At 46.1% G+C, this 22,805-nt stretch overlaps 1 protein-coding gene across 1 annotated transcript; it reads left to right on the top strand.

Moving 5' to 3' along the window:
- The first annotated feature begins 744 nt into the window (after positions 1 to 744).
- Positions 745 to 22,583, top strand: HORMAD2 (HORMA domain containing 2). Its single transcript, XM_066562254.1, has 12 exons — positions 745 to 789; positions 1,563 to 1,707; positions 3,268 to 3,331; positions 4,306 to 4,342; positions 5,611 to 5,631; positions 6,312 to 6,329; positions 7,612 to 7,679; positions 10,669 to 10,820; positions 11,406 to 11,662; positions 11,812 to 11,920; positions 13,247 to 13,308; positions 22,249 to 22,583. Exons 1-12 carry the CDS (start codon positions 745 to 747, stop codon positions 22,363 to 22,365), a joined length of 1,095 nt encoding a protein of 364 aa, XP_066418351.1. The 3' UTR covers positions 22,366 to 22,583.
- Positions 22,584 to 22,805: the final 222 nt, after the last annotated feature.

The raw sequence follows: 22,805 nt of genomic DNA, 5'->3' as shown, positions 1-22,805 counted from the left end.
CCCATTTGCAATGAGATGTGGAGATCTCCCAGCAAGTCATTTTTCAAACTAGTTAACACAGGCCTTGTTAATTCAGCTAATGGAAGTTTTTAATCAGGATTGTCAGATGGTGCTAAATCAAGCAACTCACTCAAGTGAGAAACATGGAATATCCAGTGTTATTGCCTGTACCAATCAGCTCTCCATTCTGGTAAAATGAGTATTTTCCTCTTCAATCCAGGTTTATCTATCTGAAACAATTGGGACTCTCCCTTTTTTTTTTACCTTTCAAGGTGTCCCAGAAGAATCACTCCCTTATTCTGGCCAAGACCGATGTTAGCACGTTTCCTGCTTACCCTTGCTAAGATATTAACTGCTATTGGCAGACCTCCAGTTCTTTCACATTCCCCCTTCACACTTTCTAATGGTTGTAGGAATTAACATTTGTGGTTTGGAATATGAGAAATGCATTCTGAAGTGGTACCGACTGACACCAGGTGCACTTGTGGCCCTGAATTTCAAATACTATTGATTGTTTACCAGTGAGCAGGAGTTTTCATGCTCTGCAGGCTCAGTGCCATGGAGTACCCTTGGTTTACTTTGCTTTACCTGTCCTTCCTGGCAATTAGCTTTCAAACTCTGAGGAATTTCATTCTTACTTTAACATAGATGAGAAATAGCAGTAACTGTGCTTTCTACATGTCTCATGCCTTTTTCTTTTTCAGGGTTTAGTTACAAGTGGAAGGCAGGTCTTTGAAACACAGGATGGCTGCTCAGCAGCTACTCAAGCAAAAGAAAAAGCCTTCTAAGGTAAAAAATTAAAATATGGTGGTGCAGACAATCTTAGCTCTCAGTTTGGGACCTGGCACGCCTGTGCCTGCGGAGGCAGGAAACCTTCCTGTTGTCTGCACTGTTCTTAGTTGGATTCATTCCAATTCAGTGAGAGGCAGTGTGGGGCTCTGACATGATTTGACTCAATAAATGTAGGCTCATTAGGTGTGCACAGAGCTTTATTAGCAGGAAGAACAGCAATAAAGTAATAGAAGAACTAAATTTAGTGCAGTGTCCACTGCATTGTTCGTGGTGGCATCACGCAGTGTGTATTTACTGTAGCTCCAGGTGCTGTTTTACAGCTTGGAGTTCAAATCACTCTGTTGGCAACTCAGGCTGCTGTCAGAGCTCAAACCAGCAGCCTTTGGTACAGCAGTGGCTGCCACACCAGCCCTGGGCTTGTGTGACTCCACAATTAAAACTGCACACCTTTTTTGAGGGGTGGCTCTCTGTTAGGTGCCAGCATTGGCGCAGTGGAGAAGGTGGGAATGTGATAAAGGAGAGGGCACATCCAACCAGTGCACTCTGCATCTGGGTAATGATGTCAGATCTACTGAACTCTGCCCTTAAATCATTTAATCCACCCACCTCACACACGAGTCTTCCCTACCTAGCTTAAACACCAGAGAAACCTTAAAATTTCATGTTATATTTCAAAGTTACCCTCTTCCCACCTGCTGGGACTTGTTTCTAAATATAATCTGTGTTACACTTAAGAAGGTGCTATTTCTGGCCTTGGTGTGCTTTTGCAGGAGGCAGTGCTGTTCCCTGAGAGCATCAGCACAGAGCAGCAGTCCCTGGTGCTGGTGAAAAGGCTCCTGGCCATCTCTGTGTCCTGCATAACCTACATGAGGGGGCTGTTCCCAGAGAGCTCCTATGGCACTCGCTATCTGGATGGTAACACCTGCACTTTGTGCTGAGGGCTTCTTTCTACTCACTGCATTTTATCTATCATCTTTTACCTATAATCTGCCTGATGTGTTATCTTCTGGCTGCACATGTGGGTGACTTCACTTTGGGTGGGGGTTGGCTACAGATTCTCACATCTTCTCAAGTCTGGGTGCAGACAATTTCTGACAGAGAGCATGGAACCCTGAGCTCCTGGCTTCTCTGTTGGTGTTCTCGTGGTTTAGAGTCATTCCTTGGCATTGCTAGCCCCATGAATCAGGTCTCAGAGCCAGGAGAATGACTTAAAACACAGAAAGTCTTATTAAAATTTACACTTATTTGAATGTTTTATTTTCTTTTGGATTTTTGAACCCATGAGGTTCACATTTCAAATTTTCATTGGGAGGCTGAAATTAGATTGGTCCATTTTCATAGAATTGTGGAGTGGTTTGGGTTGGATGGGACCTTTTAAAGGGCATTAAGTCCAACCCTCTGCCATGGACAGGTTCACCTTCCAGTAAACCAGGTTGCTCCAAGCCCCATCCAACCTGACCTTGAATATTTCCAGAAATGGAGCATCCACCTTTTCTGTGGGCAACCTGTGCCAGTGTTTTACCACCCTCATTATAAAAACCTGACTTACATCTAATCTAAATCATCCCTCCTTCAGTGTAAAACTGTTTCATTGTTGGGATTTGGGGTTTATTTCCATGAAAACTATCTCATATGTGCTTTGGGAATCAGAACTTTTTAAGGAAAAAAAGAACTTTGAGAACCAAACTCTTGTCACACGATTCCAAGAATTAGTGATGCTTTATGATCATTCAAGGTGTGAAATGTCCCCATGCATTCCAGTCCATTTCTGTGTTGTCCCTTATGGCATTAGTTGCCCTGAAACATGTTCACATGTACTTTGTAGATTTGGTTGAGGACACAGAAATCCCAAATTCGTTCTTGATCCCCTGACCCTGAAAAGCCACTGGTCAAATGGTCAGGTCTGTCTAGTGCCTCTTTGGTGAGGGGTGTTAACATCTGGCCTGCTCACATCTTCAAGGGCCCCTTGGTTGAATCCTAAGGTTTTATTTAATGCCCCTTTTCACCTGTAGGACAGGTGTGCCTTTTGCCATTCTGAATGCCTGGAAGCACAGGTAGAAGGAGCTGTGTGGAAAAGCTTCACAGAAAGTTTATTGTGAGCCCAGTCCTTGGGACATCACTTCACATGGATGTTGATCAAGTCTGAATGCAGAAGGGAAGGTGTTAGGGAATGCTCAAGGGTGGATGGAGAAGAGGAGGGAGGAGAGGATGAAGCTGCTGGTGTAATAAAGCTGTAACTCCATCCCTTCTTCTGGGAGAGCCCAGGGCTTGTGAGGAAAGCTCTGACATTTGCAAACCCAGCAATAAGCTTGTGTCAGCCCACCTGAGACTTGGTGGAAACCCAACATTTCTGTTCAGGAAGGACCTTCAGATAAAGCTTTTACCCAAAAAAGGGAGGATGGACTGGCTTAGTTTCAGTGTTTGCCTAAGAACTGTGATAAGGATTGTAACTATGTGCTAAATCTGGTTTTGCAGACCTCTGTCTAAAAATTCTCCGAGAAGATAAAAGCTGTCTGGGATCATTGCAGATAGTCAAGTGGTAAGTGAGTAACAGCGAAACCAAGACAAGGATTGTGCTGAGTAGGAGACATCTGCCCCTGCAGTCTTCTTCTTCCTGAACTGGAAAACATCGTGCCCTGGTGCCAGGGGAGCTCCCACTGCAGCTGGGGGTGCTTGGCCCTGTGTAAGCAGGACAGAATTAGTGACTGAGATCATGTGAGTTCGAGGGCTGTGGAAGTGATGGCTGCAGTGAGGTCATGGTCAGGCCCCAGAGCACATGTGGCAGCAGAGGTGCAGAGAGAGGGTAAAGACTGTCATAAGATACTTTCTGTTGTGTTTAATTTTTTCTAGTTTCATTTTGATAGGGATTCTTGCACTTGTTTTTCAGTATGTACAATATTTTATCTCCCTCTCTAAGAACCTCACAGTTTTCTTCAGGATGTATTTCACAGTTGGCATGTTCCCAACAAGCAGAAAAACTGTCCCTGATGTGCTAGGGAGATACCTGCTGCACATCCTTTGACTCCAAGAGTAAATATCTGGCCATTGATGCTTCAAATAATATTTACTACTTTGAGAAAATCCATTGCTGTAAACTCTGCATCAGATAACAAAGATTTACAAGACCAGACATGTTCAGATTGAGCCGAGCTCTGTACAAGGCTGATGGGAAAAGAGCCATCAAAGCTCTGGCTGGGGAGCTGGAACAGAGCACTGAGCAGGAACACTCAGAGCCAGCCTTTGGCCTCCAATCCTTGTCTTTGTCAGGATTCAAGCAGGCTCTGGGCTGACAGGATAATGCCCCAGAAGTGTAAACAGTGCACAGATGCAGAAGGGAAAATGCTGCCTTTGGGACTGACCTGAAAAGGACTTCACAAGTCTCAAATGTTGTTGGTTGTGTTGACCTAATTCCAGAAAAAATGTCCTTTAACCCACATCTAATGAGTATGTTTACAGATCAGGAGATAAATATTGCTGGTTAGTATTAACATGTTTTGGTTTTTTCCCTGGCAGGATTCAAGGTTGTTTTGATGCTTTGGAGAAGCAGTATGTAAGTGGTTTTTTTCACTTTTTATTAGAGTGTCCTATTTCTTCATAAAGTAAGGACAAAACTTTCCTTCCATTCCTGCTGTATTTCTGTTGTGATCTTTGATGCACCCAACAACCTTTACAGCTGTGGGACAGGGGAAAGACCCTGCCCTGAGTATGAAATTTGGGGATTTTATGCCTTGAGCTCAAATCCTGTCCACTTTCTCTGGCCTCTCCTGGCTCTCCATGGTGTGGGAACCAATTTGCAGCCTGCAATGGATTTTCCTGAATTCTGTGCTCTACATTTGTGTTCTCTTAAGTCTGATAGAGATCCTGCCAGGCAGAGCTGAGATCTGGATCTCCTTCCTGGTTTTGTTTTCTTCAGAGAGGTTCTGTGCTTCTGCTGTCCTTCATCTCCTTTTCCCTAATCTTTCCCCTTCATCTCATGTTCTCTAACCCTCCTGGCTTTTCTCTCAGGCTCAGAATTTATCCCTTTCCCCCCCCCTTAATTCACCAAATAAGGTGTGTAACTGCTTCCATGACAAAACCAGCTAGCAAGTTCTCATATTCCTTGCTGATTTTCACATCAAAACTGCCCTGCACAGGAAAAAGCACCACTTGCTGTGCTCTGTGTCTGCACTGTTCACCAGCCCAGCTCCTCCAGACCAGGTGGAGCACTGGTTGTTCTGACACTGGTTGATCTGAGTGTTCCTCAGACATCAGTGCAACTGTCAGTGTGCACAATAATTAACAGTGTTGTGAACAGTTTACTGCTTGCTGACAGCTCTAGGAGGTATTTAGCCCTTTGTTATTCATGAGAGACATAAATTAATTGTTTGACAAGGATTAAGGAAAAACTGAGGGATTTAATGCATGTTATAAGATTGTTTTTAAGGGCAGTCCCATGTGCAATTCCTTGATAGAGCATAAATTAAATACCTTTGGGGAATTTCCTAGCAGAAAGCAAATATTATCCCTTGAGTAGGGATGGGTGCTCTTGTGAAGAGTTTTAAACCAGTATTTGGGGATTTGTTTGAAAGGAGTCCCAAGGGGGATTACTGAGCATGGGGTTTTTTTTGGGAAACTGCATCAAGCCAGGCAAACCGGCCACTAGGTGTTGCTGATGCTGTGCTGGGAAGAATCTGCAAAGAGGGTTTTAACTCCTGGTTTGTTGAGTGTATTTATTCCTTCTCCCTGTGTAGGCAGTCGGGGTTTGATAGGAATTGCTTTTCCTTGCCCGCTAAGGTTAGATGTTGATTTTGTGTTTTGTTTTTGGTTTTCTCTCCTTAGCTACACGTGGCTGTCCTTGCAGTAAGTAAATGAATACAAAGTGGTTTTCGCTCCCCTCCCCTGCTTGAAAGAGATACAGAGTCAAGGTTGTGTCAACCCATTTGTCCCTTTTTTAAAGAGAGGCCAAAATGTGTGTGATTTTTAATAGAGCTGTGACCTTTCTTAGATACAGTAAATGTAGAGTTCAAGGCTGCATGGAAATGTTTTGCTCAGCATGTCAGACTTCTGACTGAGGCCTTATTTGGCTCCTTAAACTCTGAGAGTGATTCCTGTCATGGAAGCTGCCCTGTGCTCTCCATTTCCCCCTGCAGAGGGATCCTCCTTATTAATCTGATCCTGGAGAAACCACACACTGGTGGTTCTCACTGTTGGCCCCAGCCCCCTGCAAAGCACCAGGAGCTTTGCTCACCATCTATCCTGTGCATCATCTGAGCAGTTAAATCCCAGGCATCAATAGCTGCCTGTGAGGGCTGGAATGGGAATTAACCTCATTCCTCCAGTATTGCACACATGAGTGTCTTTACCTGTCTTTGAAGTGGTAAGTATTGACTGCAGATAGAGGAAGGCTCTTTCCCAGCCATTCCTTTCTCTGATCCCACACTAAAGACAGCACAGTCTCTGCTGTAAACTGAAAAATCCTTGTTAGTCACTGGTTCAAGTTGTCCCAGGGAGAATGTCCTCACTGTGCTTTCTTGTAACAGATTTACACCAATCCCGAGGTAAGAAAGAGTCTTAATTAATCTTTGAGGCAGCTGAAGACATGGGTGAGTACATTTGTATTCAGAGTGGAGTGGAGGCTTAAGTCCTACCCTGACATAGCTCCTTGGTGACCCCATTTCTGTTCCTGTGCCTTCAGTCCCGAGTGCCAGCTCAGTGAGCTGCACTGTGATCAAACACCCGGCTGAGGGCCCACCAGGGCCTCAGGCAGGGATGTTAGCAGATAACTAATGGGCATGTTCACAGTTTTGTTTTCTTTTCCCAAAGACAAAAAATGGGAAATTCAACATTACTCATTTGCAAACCACCTTTTTAACAGCCTTGATGAAAAGAGCTGGTTTTTCATGCAGAGAGGTGTAGGACAGAAGTCAGGAATCCCTTCAGACCTGCGTGGGTGTGTTGGGTAGTGCCTGTCCTCGGCCTCTCCGTGTTCCCTGTTGTGTTTCTGTTTGGTTTCACCTGGGGGTGTGATCCAGGAGTGAGGGTCTGCATCCACTCTGGGGATCAGGGAACAGTTTCAGACCCTTTGCATCTGAACCTGGTTCCAGTTCTGCTGTGTGGCACCTCAGAGTCTGGGGACAGAGCAGGAGCTGAGCCTTGCCAAGGCTGGATTTGCAAGGAAAGCTCCGAGTTAAGAGCTCAGCTGAGCTCCTACTAATCGACCTCATTGTCTCTGGAAAAAGTGAATTATAGGCATGGAATTGGTGTACAATAGACCCTTTCTCTTGGGGGGAAGCTGTCTGTTCTTCCTAATTGTTTTATTCTTTAATTCTTTTAAATGGAAAATCATCCACTATTTTTGTCTACCTCAAAAAGAGTCCGAGACCAGTGAAGTTCAGCTATTTCCCATGCAATATTGTTTGGATTTCCCTGTGGGAAGAGTCCTCCAGGCCCTTGTCCCCATTCAGAGCATGGGGCCAGGCTTCCTTGTGGCACTGGTCACCTGTGCAGCTTCCCAGTTTTCCTTTAGCAAGGGTCACTGGGAGGACTGGCCAGCCCTGGAGCCTTGCTAGAGACTGAAGTAGGAGAGCCAGGCCCACAGAGGAAGTGGAAGGAGGAGGCAGGAAGTTTGTAGTTTTGTTGTGATTCTTTCAGTGCTAGGTGAGATGTAGCTGTTAAGAGAATTTGCCAAATCCTGTGCAAGCAATAATAGAGTTAAAATTGTCAGCATGTCAGATTAATTCTGTGCTCTGGCAGAGAGTATGAAAGGACTCTCCAAGCTCAGGACACATCTTGTTTCTCAAAGTGATCCATTTCTGCTTCTCTCTCTTGTTACATCTCTAGACAGTCACTGAAATGTATCAATTCAAATTCAAGTACAAAAACAAGGTGCCCCAGATGGACATCAGCAGGTAAGGATTTGGGTTGATCTCTCAGGGTTACACTAAAAACTGTGTTCTTGAAGCATTAAGAAGCTGCACTTTATGATTGCCCAGAGAGGTTGTGGACTCCCCATCCCTGAAAGTCCTTAACCCTAACCCTAACCCTGGGGTCCAATCCTTGTCCAAAGCAAGGTTGGGTGGAGGAACATGGTTTACTGGAAGGTGTCTGTGCAGATGGCAGGGTGGGGAGCAACGTGAGCTTTAAAGTCATTCCAACACAAAGCATCCTGTGATTCTGTGTTTGAGCAGGTCCAAGTCATTAAGCAGCTGTAAATCCCATCAGAGTTGAGGATATTCACCTTACAGGGTATGAACTGCTGGGAGAATGAGCTGAAATGCTCCTTCACAGCACCACGAGGCCCTCAGAGCACACCTGAGCCAAGGACAGTTGACAGAAGTGGTGCCTCATCAGGGAAGCCATGCAGAAACCAGCCCAGTTGCTGAGCTTGCTGCTGTCTCAGCTAACAACAAGTGTTCTTACACTGCCACCAGGCAGCCTTGTGCTTTCAGATGAAACTTGCTCAGGTTTGAGCCCTTTCACCATGATCCTGTGCCCCAGATTTTTTTCCCTTGAGCATTTGCATACGTGTGTTCTGCTTGAGCAGCCCTGCGTGGGTGACCTGAGAGAACTTTCACTAGGCTGCCTGAGCTGATGGTGCAAAATATGTGGCAGAAAGTAGCAGCTTTTTGCCTCTTTTTGGCACTCTCTGTTAGGTGTTTAAAGCTGTGCTTAGTAGGCCATAATCCTGTGGAGCTTCAAATAAATGCTATCAAAGGCCATTTACTATAACCAAAGCAAAGAAAATTAATTAACCTGTTTTTACTTTGTTCTGCAGTTGGCACTGGTGACAGATGGATCTTGGAACCTGCCTGGACAGCAAGAGAGCTCTGCTGTCTTGTGTGCTCCTTAGGAAGCTCCTCCTCAACACTCCTGGAGTGTGCCCTTAACTGCTCTTTCTCTAAACACATGCAAATAATCTTTAACCATAAGGCAAAATTATTTTCTTTTGGGCAAATCTGAATTATCTCTGGAATGACTTTTTGGCTGTGCCCTCCATTTCTGCTTCCAAGCTGCTGTCCAGTGTCTGGACAGCACACACAGGGGAAGAGGAGATCTGGGATGTGAAGGATAATAGATAGTCCTTGAGTACTTTGGGGTTTTAATCAGCCTTACCCATTAATTCCTAGAAATAAGGACAGTCCCCACATGGAGCTTGAGTGTCCTTTCTGTCATCCAGGGAGAGGCCAAGCCATCTTCCTGTCATGCTTGAATGTGCCCTGAGGCTCCAGAGCCTGTGGCACTGGATTCCTGGGCTGTGTTTCTGTGGGGATTGGCAGTGCTGTGGCAGGCTCAGGCATGTCCCTGCAGTCTTTAATAATCCAGAGTTCTGGAACAGATCAGGGAATTGTGTCATCTTTGCTATCAGCTCCTTCAGCTGATAATGCTGCCTTTTACACCTGCAGCAGCTGTCCTGTGCAAACTCGGAGTTAATCACTCTGGGAGAGAGGTTTTGTGAGGCTGCAGCATCACAACCAAGGGGTAAGGGGAAACTTTCTCTAAATGGTCCTTGCCTTATTCTAAACGGATTTTTGGGACTTCCTTGCCACAGATCCCACTCCTTCCAAGGTTCTGTTCCTTATCTTCTGCTTTTTGACTCCCTCCTGCATCACATTGTCTTTATGTTATTCCCATATTGAAGTAGTGCTTGACCTGTTAATGCTGTTAATTCCTATGGACATCTCATTTCTTTTTTCCTACTGAACTTTCCTTTTGCCATTTCTGATCTGCTAATCCCACAGTTTGTAATGGTGATGGATATTCCACCTTAGGCACTGCCTGCATTTTCCTCTCACTGTATGTTTCTGAACATGCAGGATTTAATCAAGGACCACACTGCACATCTAATACCACAGAGTTTGGACTTCATGATCTCAGAGGTCTTTTCCAACCTAAATGATGCTGTGATTCCACACCTTGGGGATTCAAGCTGTTCCATAGCCACCCCATTTTCATGACCCAAAGAAGTTCAGTTGGAAGGGGGAATTGATCTTAATCTGCTCCTTTCTGAGGGTCAGTCAGGCAGCTTTGCTCTGGGATATTCATGGGTTACTTTTTTACTGCTTTTGATGCAATTTGGGGTGATTGTCTTGGGCACCCTCCAGCCTACACACAGTGTCAGGGGTCTTCCAAAGGAGTTACACATCTTTATGACCCCTTCTCATTGAAAGTTAGGGAAGTTCAGGTCCCTTAGTCACACAGTGATTCATCTGCTTGTCTGAAGTTGGCTGGCTGCTCTGAGTTGCTCATCTCATCTACCTCAGTTTTAATCAAAGAGAAACAAACTCCTCTGGAGTGCCATTCATCCCACTCATGTCACCCATGGGTCTCTGTCTGGACTGCTGGCTTGGAGCAGCCAGCTGACATTTGGATGGGTGAAGGAGGTGAGAGGAATGCCCCTTTGTCACTGCTGAAAAATGTGCCTCTGAGCTGCTTTTTCTTACATGGAATTGAGTGAGAACATGCAATTCACTTCTCTTCAAAAACTGCAGAATGGACTTGAAAATAGCCCCTGTGATGAATCGGCTTTAGATGGGATCCTCAACTCATTCCTCTCATTCCTGAAATTGCTTAGGTGAAAGGCACTTGTTTTATGGTCCTTTGATCCAATTTAATCATGTTCAAACAAGTGAGTCATGACATTTGTATAATGGTTGCCCCAGCTCCGAAGTCTGTTCAAATGTAAATGCCAGGCCTCTGAGTTTGGAGCGGGTGTTCTGTGGATGCCACCCCATCCCTGGAGCCTGCTTCACTTCCCTGTTTATCTGGAAATTACATAAAGACATTGTAGCTTTGTCACTGGTGGTTTCAGACAAGTCAGTGGGTGCTCTGTGTGTGTAATTGGATCGTGAATATTCATGACTGAGGATAACAAATCCATTATTCTTCTTCGGATTGCAGCAACCACAGGGAGTTTGTGGCTGGGCTGTGCAGCAAGGATGTCAAACGTGCCAGCAGGCTCCTGCTCAGGACCCTGTACCTGCTCATGCAGGACCTGGGGCCACTGCCCAATGACATCACCCTGAGCATGAAACTCCTCTACTACAACCACGGTAGGTGGAGAGCAGGGTGTGCCTTGGGGAAGAGTTCCATCAGTCTCTGTAATAAGTGTGAGCCCTGGGAATAAAATAAAGCATAGAAAAGCTGAGATGGGAGAAACTGTTGGCTGGCAGCACTGAGAAATGGTGTAACACAGTAAATCTTTCTGATGCACAGGGATGGCAGATGTTTTTAGGAAAGGTTTAAAATCCATATAAGAAGTACAGCTATGTGGTGTGAAAGGGAAAAATCCTTCTTCCCTGGTTGTTTTGTTTTGTTTTTTGGGTTTTTTGTTTTGGTTTGGTTTTTTTTGAGTTTGTTTCCTTAAGGAACAAGCAATGTCAGGTTCTGCTCCAGCACTTTAATGGTATCTCAGCATCCTAGAGAAATTTTTTCTTTGAGCTCCCTGATAACATTTGCTCAGCTAATTTTACCCTTTGCATTCTGCCCCTTCCTCCAAAAAAAGCCCCAAAAAAACTGGAATATTTTTAGTAGTTGATGGTACTCGAAGTTGGTTCATAACTGCTCTTTCTAAATCAGACTGAAGAGAGATGGAACTCACTTTCCCTGACCTCATGGGGTTCCCTCTCCCTGTGCAGTCACTCCCAAGGATTACCAGCCCCCTGGCTTCAAGGAAGATGGCAGCCCTGGTGACCTCTTGTTTGCTGGGGATCCCATCAACCTGAAAGTGGGCTCAGTCTCCACTGATTTCCACCTCATGAAAGTCAGAGTGACAACTGAGAAGAAGAGGGTGAAGAAGGCTGACAGCAACCTGATTCAGAAGAATGGCCCTACTGAGATCTCCCACCAAGGGCTGGACTGCGAGGAGGATGAGGAGGAGGAGGAGTGCACAAAGGTATAGAAATAGCTCTATCCAATTCTCACCAGAATAATAGAATTTATCTAGCAAAAACTTCCTAAAAAGAAACATTTTCCTTATGGATTTACCACGTGGGTGTATTTTTTAGGTTATATTATTAAGACAAAACATCATTTGTTTTACAGAATCACCCTTGTCCTGTCAGAGCAGATTCAAATGAGCATGAAGGGGACATAAGTGACACTCATCCAGGTAGAAAAACAGAAGCATCTTCTTTTTGCCTTGAAGATAAAGGTAAATGCCCAGTTTCAAAACTGAAGGAGCTTCTGCTCCTGATTGTATCTCAGCATAATGTATTCCACACAATGTCCTGGGTATGGTCTTTCAGTGCTGTTAATAACAGCAGGTTATTTAGATATTAGGGGATTAGGAATTGTTCCCTGGCAGGGTGGGCAGGCCCTGGCACAGGTGCCCAGAGCAGCTGGGGCTGCCCCTGGATCCCTGGCAGTGCCCAAGGCCAGGCTGGACACTGGGGCTGGAGCAGCCTGGGACAGTGGGAGGTGTCCCTGCCATGGCAGGGGTGGCACTGGATTGATTTTAAGGTCCTTTCCATCCCAACCCATTCCATGATTCTGTGATTCTCTAATATTTAAGTTTTGGATGAGCAAAGTTTGTCAGGCTGTTTGTGTCAGGTCAGACTGAACTGTAACAAAGGGCTGGTTGATCGTGCTTGGTTTGTTAACAGAAACATTTGATTTTGTATCAGTATCTTTGTACCTCTTTATCTCAGCAGTTTTTTTGAGATATGGAGGAAATGCACAGATCATCAAAACTGAGTTACATTATCTCCATGTTCAACAAAGCTCTTTTCCTTTAGATGTTACAGTTTGACTTTTGCTAATAACTTCCATGTGGGAAAAGATACATTAAAATACATGAGAAAAAAGCCTTTTCTGTGCCTTTAATCAACCCAGCCTGTGCTATACCATGCTGTTTGACCTTCGAGGCTCTGGGATCTAGCCTGTGGAACAATACCATCTAGTGACAAAATGGTAAATAGCATTCCTGGGATTGCCAGGCAGTAGGATAAAGCAGCTTCCCTGCCTGTGAAATCACCTTTGCAGGTTTTTCTCCTGCAGATTCCCCGATGACTAATAAGGAATTCACTCATCCTGCCATTTTTGTTGCTCTGGGGATTTTTACAGGATACTCCTTCTCTAAGCAGTTGCCTCATCTCATGACAGTGAGGCACTTTGGACACCCCTCAAATTTTATTGAAACTGTCTGAAAGGTTAATAAATATTAACCAGGGGAGATCTCCCCTCCTATCCCCCACCCCTCACACTTAGGGCATGTCTAGACATAAGCTTTGTTTTCTTAGATCCAGGTTAAAAGGGAGATTTTAATTGCTAGAGCTGCTGCAAGCTGATGTTCAGATGACACTTCATGCTGAAATCTCTCTTTCTAGGAATAAACTGCCACTGCTGGCAGTGTCTGAGAGCAAAGCTTACACAATTTCATGGGATTTCTGCCTCAGTGGTTTAGTCAGGCTTCCAGATGATTTATTTTTATTAAATTAAGCACTTTGCAGCTAATTTTGCCTTGCTGTTTGGGTTGCAGGTAGCAAGAAGAGAGGAATCAAGGAGACAGACAGGATGCCTTGCTCAAGGGCATGTCAGGAGGTGAGGAAGCTTTAGTGGTTCTGAGAAACTCCAGGCACAGGGGAATACACTGCCATGGATCATTGCATCATCAAAGATGACACCAAATTCACTAACATCAGTGGATTTACTGTACAGGGTAACAACACATAGAGTAGCAGAGGGATGTCAACATAAACAGGAAGCATTTAGGAAGAAGCTTTCCATGATCAGGTTATTTCCTCTGCCCAGTACCGGAATTTAATTCTGTTCTCTGGAGTTAGGACCTCTGAGTAACACACACAGAGCCAATCTCTGTCCCAGCCAGCCTTGTTTACCTGTGGGTGGTTTTAGATTAAGGGTCTGAAATCACTACTCTATTTTAGGTTTGAAGGGTGTATTTTTTGCCTAATATGGTCTTCACCTCTCCCCTCTTGCTTCCAGACTTTCTTTACATGTGAGTCACAGGTACCTAATGATTCCTATCCCTTTTTGGTTACCCCTCTGGGCTAGGAAGAATTATCCCCTGGAGGTACTGATCTCTTTTTTGATGGTTGTTGGGGCAACCCAAAGAATTAGGATAGACCAGGCAGGTTGTTTCAGATAAGTAAAAAATTAATCCCACCCTGAAGGCTGGCCAGCCAAACCCTGAGTCACCATCTGAACCCAAATTCACATGCAGAGGTTTGTTCAGTGACATGGCAAATCTCTGAATACCACCAGACTTGCCACTTGATCCTCCTCCCATTCAAATTAGCTGAGAATCATGTGAGCTTGAATGGTCAGCAACTGCATCTTTACAGGATAAGTTAACGAGAGTAGGAAATTGCTACTAAAATTTTCCCCGCCTCTGTTGAAAAGAATCCCGGGGTGTCTAACCCAGACAGCAACTGCAGACTGCAGCTCACCCTGTCATTCTAAAGGCATCTGCGAGGTATTTGCCTTGACTCTGGATCTTAGAAGTGAACTTGTGTGCCTAGGCTGGTATTTTTCAAACTTTAACCACATTTTTTTTCGTGTCACATCCTCCGCTTTCCTTCTGATCATTGTTTATTCTGTCGTCTGTGAAAACAGGAGCCTTTTTTGTTTGCAACTCATGGTTGCCCCACTGATTCATGCTCTGACCTTCTTTTGGGGCTGTCACCATGGCCAGCACAGCACCAGACACCTCTCTCAGCATGTGCATTTCATTAGAATTCGGTAGCAGGAGTGAGAGTGTCTGAAGGTGGTGGAAACAGCATTAGTTGCTGAAAAATGGAAGAATCACTTTATCCATCATGTGCTTCCAAAGACTTTTAAAAAAATCCCAAGCCCTGGGAGATTCTTTTCTTAATGTATTCTTTGATGCTATTTTTAAAACCTCATAGCTTAGAAACTGGCTAATATTTCACCCCGTTTAGGGAAAAACAAAGTCAAGCCAGTAGTTAGAATCATCACTGTAAAGCCTGCACTAATAAAAATTTGACACTTTTTTCCATATGAGAGGGACTTTCCCTTCTTTTCTGAAGGAAGTGGTTAAAACAAATGACCATTGTGTATTCCATGTGAATCAGGAAGCCAAGCTGGTGGGTGAAGTTTGTCCTAAAAAATGAGGAGAAGCTGGGGTTGAAGTTTGAGTTAGGTGTTGTCTGACAGGGTCAGGTGTAGGTGAGATGGGGAGGAGCAGACCTGGTGGGGTGTGAATGTGAACACCTTGTTGCCATCCAGCCACTATTAACAGTGTTTTCCAGCTCTTGGGTTGGGGTGGGAATGCCAAAATCTGTTCTGAATGAACCAGAACAATTTAGAGTGTCACAGAAAATTGCTGTCTGCACAGGGATTTGATATTCAAGAAGTTCTGAGTTCAAAACCATTACCCACAGTCACAAGTTGCTTTTGGAAATGTGGGTGAGCACATTTCTGCTCTTCAGCTGGAGTGAATCCTTCTGATTGCTTGGTTACCAAAAATAAAAACTGGACTTGAGCTTATTGGTCATTATCTTGCTGACCTAGAGCTCTTCAGGAAAACCAGGAATGAAAGTATTAAAGGCTTATTTTTGTTTCATTGACATGGGAGAGGCAAAAGGATGTGAATCTGCCAAAAGAGAAGCAGCTCTTCCTGCCCAGTGAGAGCTGGAGCTGGCCTTTAGCAGTGGTCACAGAGAGTCTCTCACAGAGGGCTTTGCAGGTTGGGGAAAAATTTTCATGTACTCCACTGGCTTCTTATCTGCCATCTCATGATTGATGATCCTTGGGATCAAATGAGAGATTGCCCTTTCCCAGCAGAGCATCTCTGCACTTAATCATCCAGAGTTAGGCACCAGCATGTAAATGAGCTCACCTCTCCTGCTTCAGGAGCCTTCTGATTGCATCAGCCAAGGGTTTGTCCTCCTGTGCTATCTTTGTGCATCTTCCTTCTTTCCACTGGCATTTTAGGAGCTGTGAAGAGTTGGGGGAAATAGAAAATTGCTGCCCATTAGTTTAACTAATAGAAATCTGCTAGAATTGGGTCCTGCACTGGACTTGGGATTGCTTCTGAGTTCTTCAGCAAACTCTTCTATCCTCTTGTAAAGGACATCCTTGAATGTCCTTGTCCTGAAAATTGATTTTGGTCAGCTTTGTCTTCGTGTAAGCAAACATGTTGCAGTGGAATGAGTTTGGAATGGAACAGAACTAGAAGATGAGTAAAATCTGACCATGTGAACGCCTCTGCAGGCATTTATCTCCCATCAGGAAGCTGTGGGCTGAAGTTCTGGGGTGGTCCTTGGAGCACAATCTCAGTGCACAGTGAGGCAGCCGTGCAGGGAGCCCTGGCTCACCCTGAGCTGGGAATGGTGTGGCTGGATCAGCACAGCACCAGGCAGCTCTGCCTCCCAAGTTTCTGGCTTCATCAGCTGCTGCCAGACACTGCTCCTGCTGCTGGGCTGGCTGTGCTTGTAGACTGCTGTGGGACATGAGGGAGACAAGTGTTGACACTTGGCATTGTGTGGGCATCCCAGTGGGACCAGGGATGGCTCAGGGGTTCTGCTCTGGGATCCACTGGCTGCTGTAGGCAGGCTCCTGCCATGTGGATCAGCTCTCCTGACAGGAGCTGTCTGCAGCTGAGATGTCTGGGGAGAGGTTCATACCCTGAGTGTTGTGAATCAGGGCTGCTCTAGGCCTCAGAGGACAGTCTGTCTGGCCTCCAGCTGCTGCTCCTTGTGCAGAAGACTTGGCTACCTGGCCATGTGCTCCTTCTCCAAGGGACTGTGTGGACACAGACTTTCATGGATGATGCAGTAATACCTGGCTAGTGTGCCAGGGATCAGTGTCAGTTACCCTGATAGAGACCTCAGAGCCCCTTCCAGTGCCCAAAGGGACTCCAAGAGAGCTGGAGAGGGACTTGGAATAAGGGCCTGGAGGGACAGGACACGGGGAATGGCTCCCACTGCCAGAGGGCAGGGATGGATGGGATCTTGGGAATCAGGAATTGTTCCCTGGCAGGGTGGGCAGGCCCTGGCACAGGGTGCCCAGAGCAGCTGGGGCTGCCCCTGGATCCCTGGCAGTGCCCAAGGCCAGGCTGGATGGGGCTTGGAGCAGCCTGGGACAGTGGGAGGTGTCCCTTGCCCATGGCAGGGGGTAGAGTGAGATGAGCTTTAAGATTCCTTCCAGCCCAAACCATTCCATAGCTCCTGTGCCCTGCTGAGCTGCAGTGTTGTACACAGCTTCTTTCTGGCAGTGAAGGTCAGCACAAGTGTGTTCAACTGCAGAACAACAGCTTGGAGATCAGGACCTTTGTTGTCTGATTTTTCCCAGGCAAACCACGTTCAGAAGTGCCATGACAGAAGGCAGTTGAAGGGTGAAACCTGCCATGTGCAGAGCAATAGGAAAGCATTTTTCTGTGGCAGTGTCGTTATCTTGAACTTTCACAGAAGAGAAAAAAAGCAGCAAGGTTTATCTCTGTCTGTCTATCAAGAGAGTGTATCTGATCAGAAGTTCCCAGAACATTTTCTCCTCCAAACCAGCTGAAGCTACACAGACCCAAGCAATGAAGAGAGAAAGATTCAGAGATGAGCTTGCCTCTCCTTCCTGTGAGCTCAGGCCATGCTGGGAGGAATGAGACAGGGAGGTCAGGAAATTCCTGGCTTCTCTCAGTCCACGTCAGATCCTTAGCTGTATCTTGGGGCCATTCATCCCTTCCATGAGTTATCCCTGTCTAGTGTGCAGGAAACAGTTTCCTAGTGATCTCTGCATGCAGAGGTGAGGCCTGTCACCCCACAGATCCAGGGAGATTTAACCCTTGCACCCTCAGATTCCCTGGCAGCTCCCACAGGGACATCTGCGGGAAGATGTGGCGCTTCCGTGCTGGCTGCCACTCCATGTGTTCATGCTGTGCATTCTAGCAGCCAGACCCTCTGGAGAAATCCACATAAATTAAGGTTGTACACATCTAATATCCCATGAGGGCCTGCTGGGTAGCAGCCTCATAGACAGAAAGAGTGTCCATTGTCCTTTTCCCCTCAGTTACAGAGTTGGAATCGGGATTCTGGGAAGTGATTGTGATCCAGCAATGAGAATGTCCCTCACAGAAGTGGACAGTGTGATTGAGGGCCCTGGAGGAGATTAGCAGGAGAGGTGTTGGTAATTTTGTCTTCTAACAGAAATTTTTGAAGCTGGAATTTTGGAATTTTTGGATTCTGGAAAGATCTGTTCATTAATCCTTTAAAAGCTACAAGATACACGAGGTGCAGAACAGGGTGTGAGACAAGAGAGTGGCACTGAATGACAAAGGTTTATCAAGAGCTGAGGAAAAGGAAGAGGACTGGTGATAGTCAGTGATGTGTTGGCGTGGTTTCCTGGGCACAAAAACGTGGCAGCTTTCCACAGCAGCACCACACTGAGGGTCTCTCATTGTTCCACCTGCATAAGTTGGCTTTCACAGTAACCAGCATGATCCTCCTGCACAGATGGAAATCAGGAGGGATTCCACTGATGTCAGTGTGACCATGGTACTGGAAACTGATGGGAACCCAGTGCTGGGGTTTAACCACAGAGCCACCCCTGCACAGCCACCGGGTCAGCAGGGCCAACCAACCTGCTCAGAGCACAGGGAGAGGGAGAGCGTTCCTTGGGACCTGCTCCTCTCAGGTGGTGAGTATCTGCAAGGAAGGAGGCTCCACAACCTCCCTGGCTGACTTTCACCACTACTTCGTTGCCCTCACATTAAAAAAATTAAAAGTTTGTCCGTATGTTTAAATGGAATTTCTTGTATTTCCCTGGAAGTGCTCAAGGCCAGGTTAGATGGGCTGTGGAGCAACCTGGGCTAGTGGAAAGTGTCCCTGCTCATGACAAGGGAGTGGAATGAGATGAGCTCTAAGATCCCTTCCAACACAAACCATTCTGGGAATCTGTGATTCTGTGGTTTCAATTTGTGTCCATCTCCTCTCATCCTTCCACTGACACCATGATGTGTCCTGTGACCCTGGGATTTTGCTGTGCTTCGGAGCACGGAGCAGCCAGCTGTCAGTGAGCAGGCAGGAATTAGGTCTTAGGGGACCAATCTGAAGAGTCACCAGGTTGATTTTTGGAAGTGACAAGAGTTTGTTGTGCTGTTGAGTCAGTGGTAGCTGCAGTTGAAATCACAGGATGCCTCAGGTCACTCTGATTAACATCCCTGATGATGAAAGTCCTCCACACAAACTGTTGTCCTGACACCTGAGGGTCACTCTGCCTTATTTCAGCAGCTCACTCTTGTATCTCAGCCCTTATTCTTCCAGCTTGCTCGATGGAACTGCACTTCTTTTGACATTCATGTGCTTGTGAATTTGTGGGGATAGTTACAAGGTACCAAACAAAACCCTCCGTGTCCTGGACAAAGGGAACTCTTCTGAGGACATAAAATCTGCCAAGTGCCAAACCCCAGCATGGGGCAGCCCAGGGACAAAGAGGGACACAGCCGAGTGCTCTTGTGCAATTTTAGCTGTTCTGCATAGGATGCCTTGGGAAGCAAAACACATGTCAGGAGAGCTGTAAATCTTCTTCAATTTATGCTGGGAATTTTTGGCTGGAATATGTGGGGACACTGGGGATTGCAAACTGCAGAGCACAAAAACCGGGTCCTGATTGTGTCTATCTAAGAATAGCAGTGTGGCTGTGGTCTGCTCACTCTGCTTCGTCCACCCGTCTGCCTTGGGAAGGCTTTAATCTAAGTCTAATCTATTTTTAGCCTGATATCTTCTCCAGACAACTTGCAGCTGTCCTGTGAGTTTTATGCCAGAAATTAGTAACACTTGTATGATTCACAAGTTAGCTGCAGTTCTACAGGAAAACTCCTGTGGCAAAATATTGCTTTTTTACACGTAGTAAAACAGGAGATTCACACTCACTGATATGACCCAGACCCTGAACTCTGCCTTGGACTCAGAGTCAGGAGGTCATGGAGCTGCTGCTGCCTTTGCTGCTTGCTCTGGGCTTGTCCCACCTGTCAGCATGGTCCCTTTTTGGGGTGAAGGTGCAAGGGGCTGCACTTTGTCCTACCTGCTTCTACAGCTCCTGGCTCATCCGTGGGGCTGAGGTTGTGTATGAGGAAATGCAAGATTCTCAGAACCCAAGTTCTGACATCAGTTATTCAAGTGAAGCATCCCAGTACGTGGGAAAAATTAGAATTAATTAACTTCTGGAGGCTTTGATTGTATGTTTAATCAATGGGAGGGATTTCCTGCTTCTCACCACACCGTTGAAGAGGTTTACTTTCTGCTTCAAGTCAAATAAGCATATGTCGGGTCTGACTTAATCCCCTTTAGAGCAGCATTTCTGGGGAAGAGGCTGGAGTGTTTGGTTAAGGATGGGAGCTGAAGTTGGACTTGGGGTCTGTTCCTGGCTCCAAGCTCCTACGTGAGCTTGGGCAGGGACGGGCCAGGACACGTTGGCTGCAGTGAAATACCTCTCACTGTTGACATCTGATTCATTGAATGGGTGAATAGTGCTTCTCTAGAGCCCTCCATGGCTTCCTTGGATGTTTTCACTCCTCATCTCAGGTTCCTGCGAGGTGCTCGTGCTGCCTGTGGTAAAGGGCAGGAGAACTGGGGGGAGCTGGAGTGCAAGCAGCTGCTCATCGTGGCTATTTCTCCACCTTACAAGTATCCCATCCATGCAGGAAATTCTGGAGGAATAGCAAAGGGGTAAAACCTTGACTGAGTAGCTTTGTGGGCTGTGGAAGATCCATTCCTCAGGAAATTAAAGCACCAGCTCTAGCTAGGTTTAAACAGAAGGAGAGCTGCCTCATCCAGGTGATGGAGCTGGGAGACTGGGAATTGTGCCCCTGCTTTGTTGTGTGGCCAGCAAAACAGGGTACAAACCCTGCAGCTGTGTTAGCACTGCAGAGGTTTGGATGCAGGGTTTCCTTCTCTGGGCCCTTCACTTCAAAAATAGAAGGAAGCAGACGGGTTAAAACAATGTTAGGGAGAGGAAAATAAATAGCTGCCAAAAATGCCAGTTGGAGCAGCTGAATATCAGGTGAGGAGCTGTAACACATGGCTCTGTCCTCAAGCAAACACACCTTGGGCAGCCTTGGAAAGCTCTGTCAGCCTGACTGTGCAGGGTGAGGGAGAACCTGCCCAGCCCACTTTGGCACATTCTTGTTTTCTCTGCTTTTAGGGAAAGGAAATTGTACTTTTGCATTAAGCAACATTGTATGGCTCATAATGAAGAGGAGGGAAGAAAAACAAATTGAAACATGATAGAGGGGTGAAGGGAGGCTGTTGCAAAGTATTTTGCTGTTAATCCCTAATCAGAGCTATTTCACACATTAGAAAGCCCATTGCTATGCAGAGATTGCCGAAGCCTCATTCCAAGGTCAGATGGAAAGCCAGCCTTGGTGACGTGAGTGGGGAATTCTATAATGACCACATCTTGTAATCTGGAGACCTTGTGCTCATCCCCGGGATGTGTTCTGGAGCAGCTCTTCATTAACTCTTTGTGCTTGCCCTGCTGCAGTTCCGGGGTTCCTGGTGCCTTGCAGTGACACTAGAGGGAGGTACTCCTGTTTGGGAGCAGCAGTTCTCTTAGCACTCCTTTCCCTCGCCGTTCACCTCGCTGTCATCCAAGTGAACTTTGTTTTGGAGGAGAAGCTCTGTGCTGTGGTGTGTCCCCTCAGCTCAGCTCCAGTGAGAGAGGCCACATTGCCAGACTGTGCTTTGTCCCTTCTGGGTGGGCGACAGCACACATTGCTCTCAGCAGCTCCAGATTATTATTGTAGAAATGCAAATATGTGACATGATAAGGAGGATAAGTGAGTTTGTCCCCTGGCACAGCCAACACTTCAGCTGTCGTCCTGGTTGGCCATCTCCCTGTGGTCTGTCTGAAGTGTCTGTTCCATTGACTCACTTATATTCTCACATATATTTATCTGTGTTTTTTAACCTCTTGGGTCGCAGGCTCAGAGTATTTCTGGGAGAGGTTTGTGTCTTTCTAGAGGGAAGTTAAGCCTTTTGGGAAAAAGTTTGCTTGGCTTAGTTATTTTTCACAGACTCACAGGTAGTTTTGAAGCCTGAGATTGACCAGCTCACACTGAATTCCTTGATCTACAAACAGAGGGACTGTGTGTCTTCCCCTGAAAAGCTGTGACAAATTTCACTTAAGTGCCTCCTGTTTTTCCATATGTTATGATTATCTGAGGTTGGTTGAGAAACAAATGCCCTGTCAGCTATTATATTCCTCAAGCATCTCCTTGCTCCTGCTATTTTCCGACAGTGATGGGGAGATGGGTCCTGTCCCCTTGCCACCATATCCATTCCCTGTCCCTGAAGCTGAACCTGTTGCTTGCACAACTGTTACATTCCCAGCTCCATCCAGTACTCCAGTTTTGATTCCTTGCCTAATTGCTTTTCTGGAGAACAGGATCACACTGAGCAAAGCCAGGAGGATCCAGGCACACACATGACACTTTTGGAAGCTGTACTTTTTAACTCATGTTGCAGGAGCGTGCCCTGTGAGAATGATCCCTGTTTCTGATGGTTCTTACAGATAAACCTCCTGAACCTTGCCTTCAGCCAGGAAGAGGTAATAGGACCTGAGAAGAAAAGGAAGGTCAGTGAACCAGAGCAGCTGCCTCTGAACGGCAGGAAATTATGTTCGTTCTGACACACAATACATTTGGAAGGTGTGAGTTTGCATTGTCATCTGACTGGTACAGACCAATGTTTAACTCTTCCCCATCCCACGTGTATTTCTACATGTTTATTTGTCTCCTGAAAACTCTGGATTGCCAAGAGACAGCAAGCACCAGAACTGCCATGGCATTGCCAACCAGCTGCACTTGTTTGATGTTCTTAAGCTGAGAAGTTACCATTCCACATGAACGGTGTCTGTGTGCTTCTTTCTTCCTCTTTCCCTCACACCCCCTGCCCCTCCCTGGATAAGTCCCCTCCTCTGGGGCTGGACTGTCCTGTCACCCTGATTTAAGGCATTATTTCCAGATGAACTCTGAGGTATCAATGCCAGCAGGCAGCATTTCTCATGATCCACCACACTGTGCTTAACTGCATCCTTTCTGCTGTTTCCTGGAGCTTAGATTTTTTTTT

The sequence above is a fragment of the Molothrus aeneus genome, chromosome 18, assembly GCF_037042795.1.
Source record: "Molothrus aeneus isolate 106 chromosome 18, BPBGC_Maene_1.0, whole genome shotgun sequence".
In the NCBI taxonomy this organism is placed as follows: domain Eukaryota; kingdom Metazoa; phylum Chordata; class Aves; order Passeriformes; family Icteridae; genus Molothrus; species Molothrus aeneus.
Note: the sequence above shows the minus strand (reverse complement) of the source record. Positions and strands in the feature narration are given on the sequence as shown.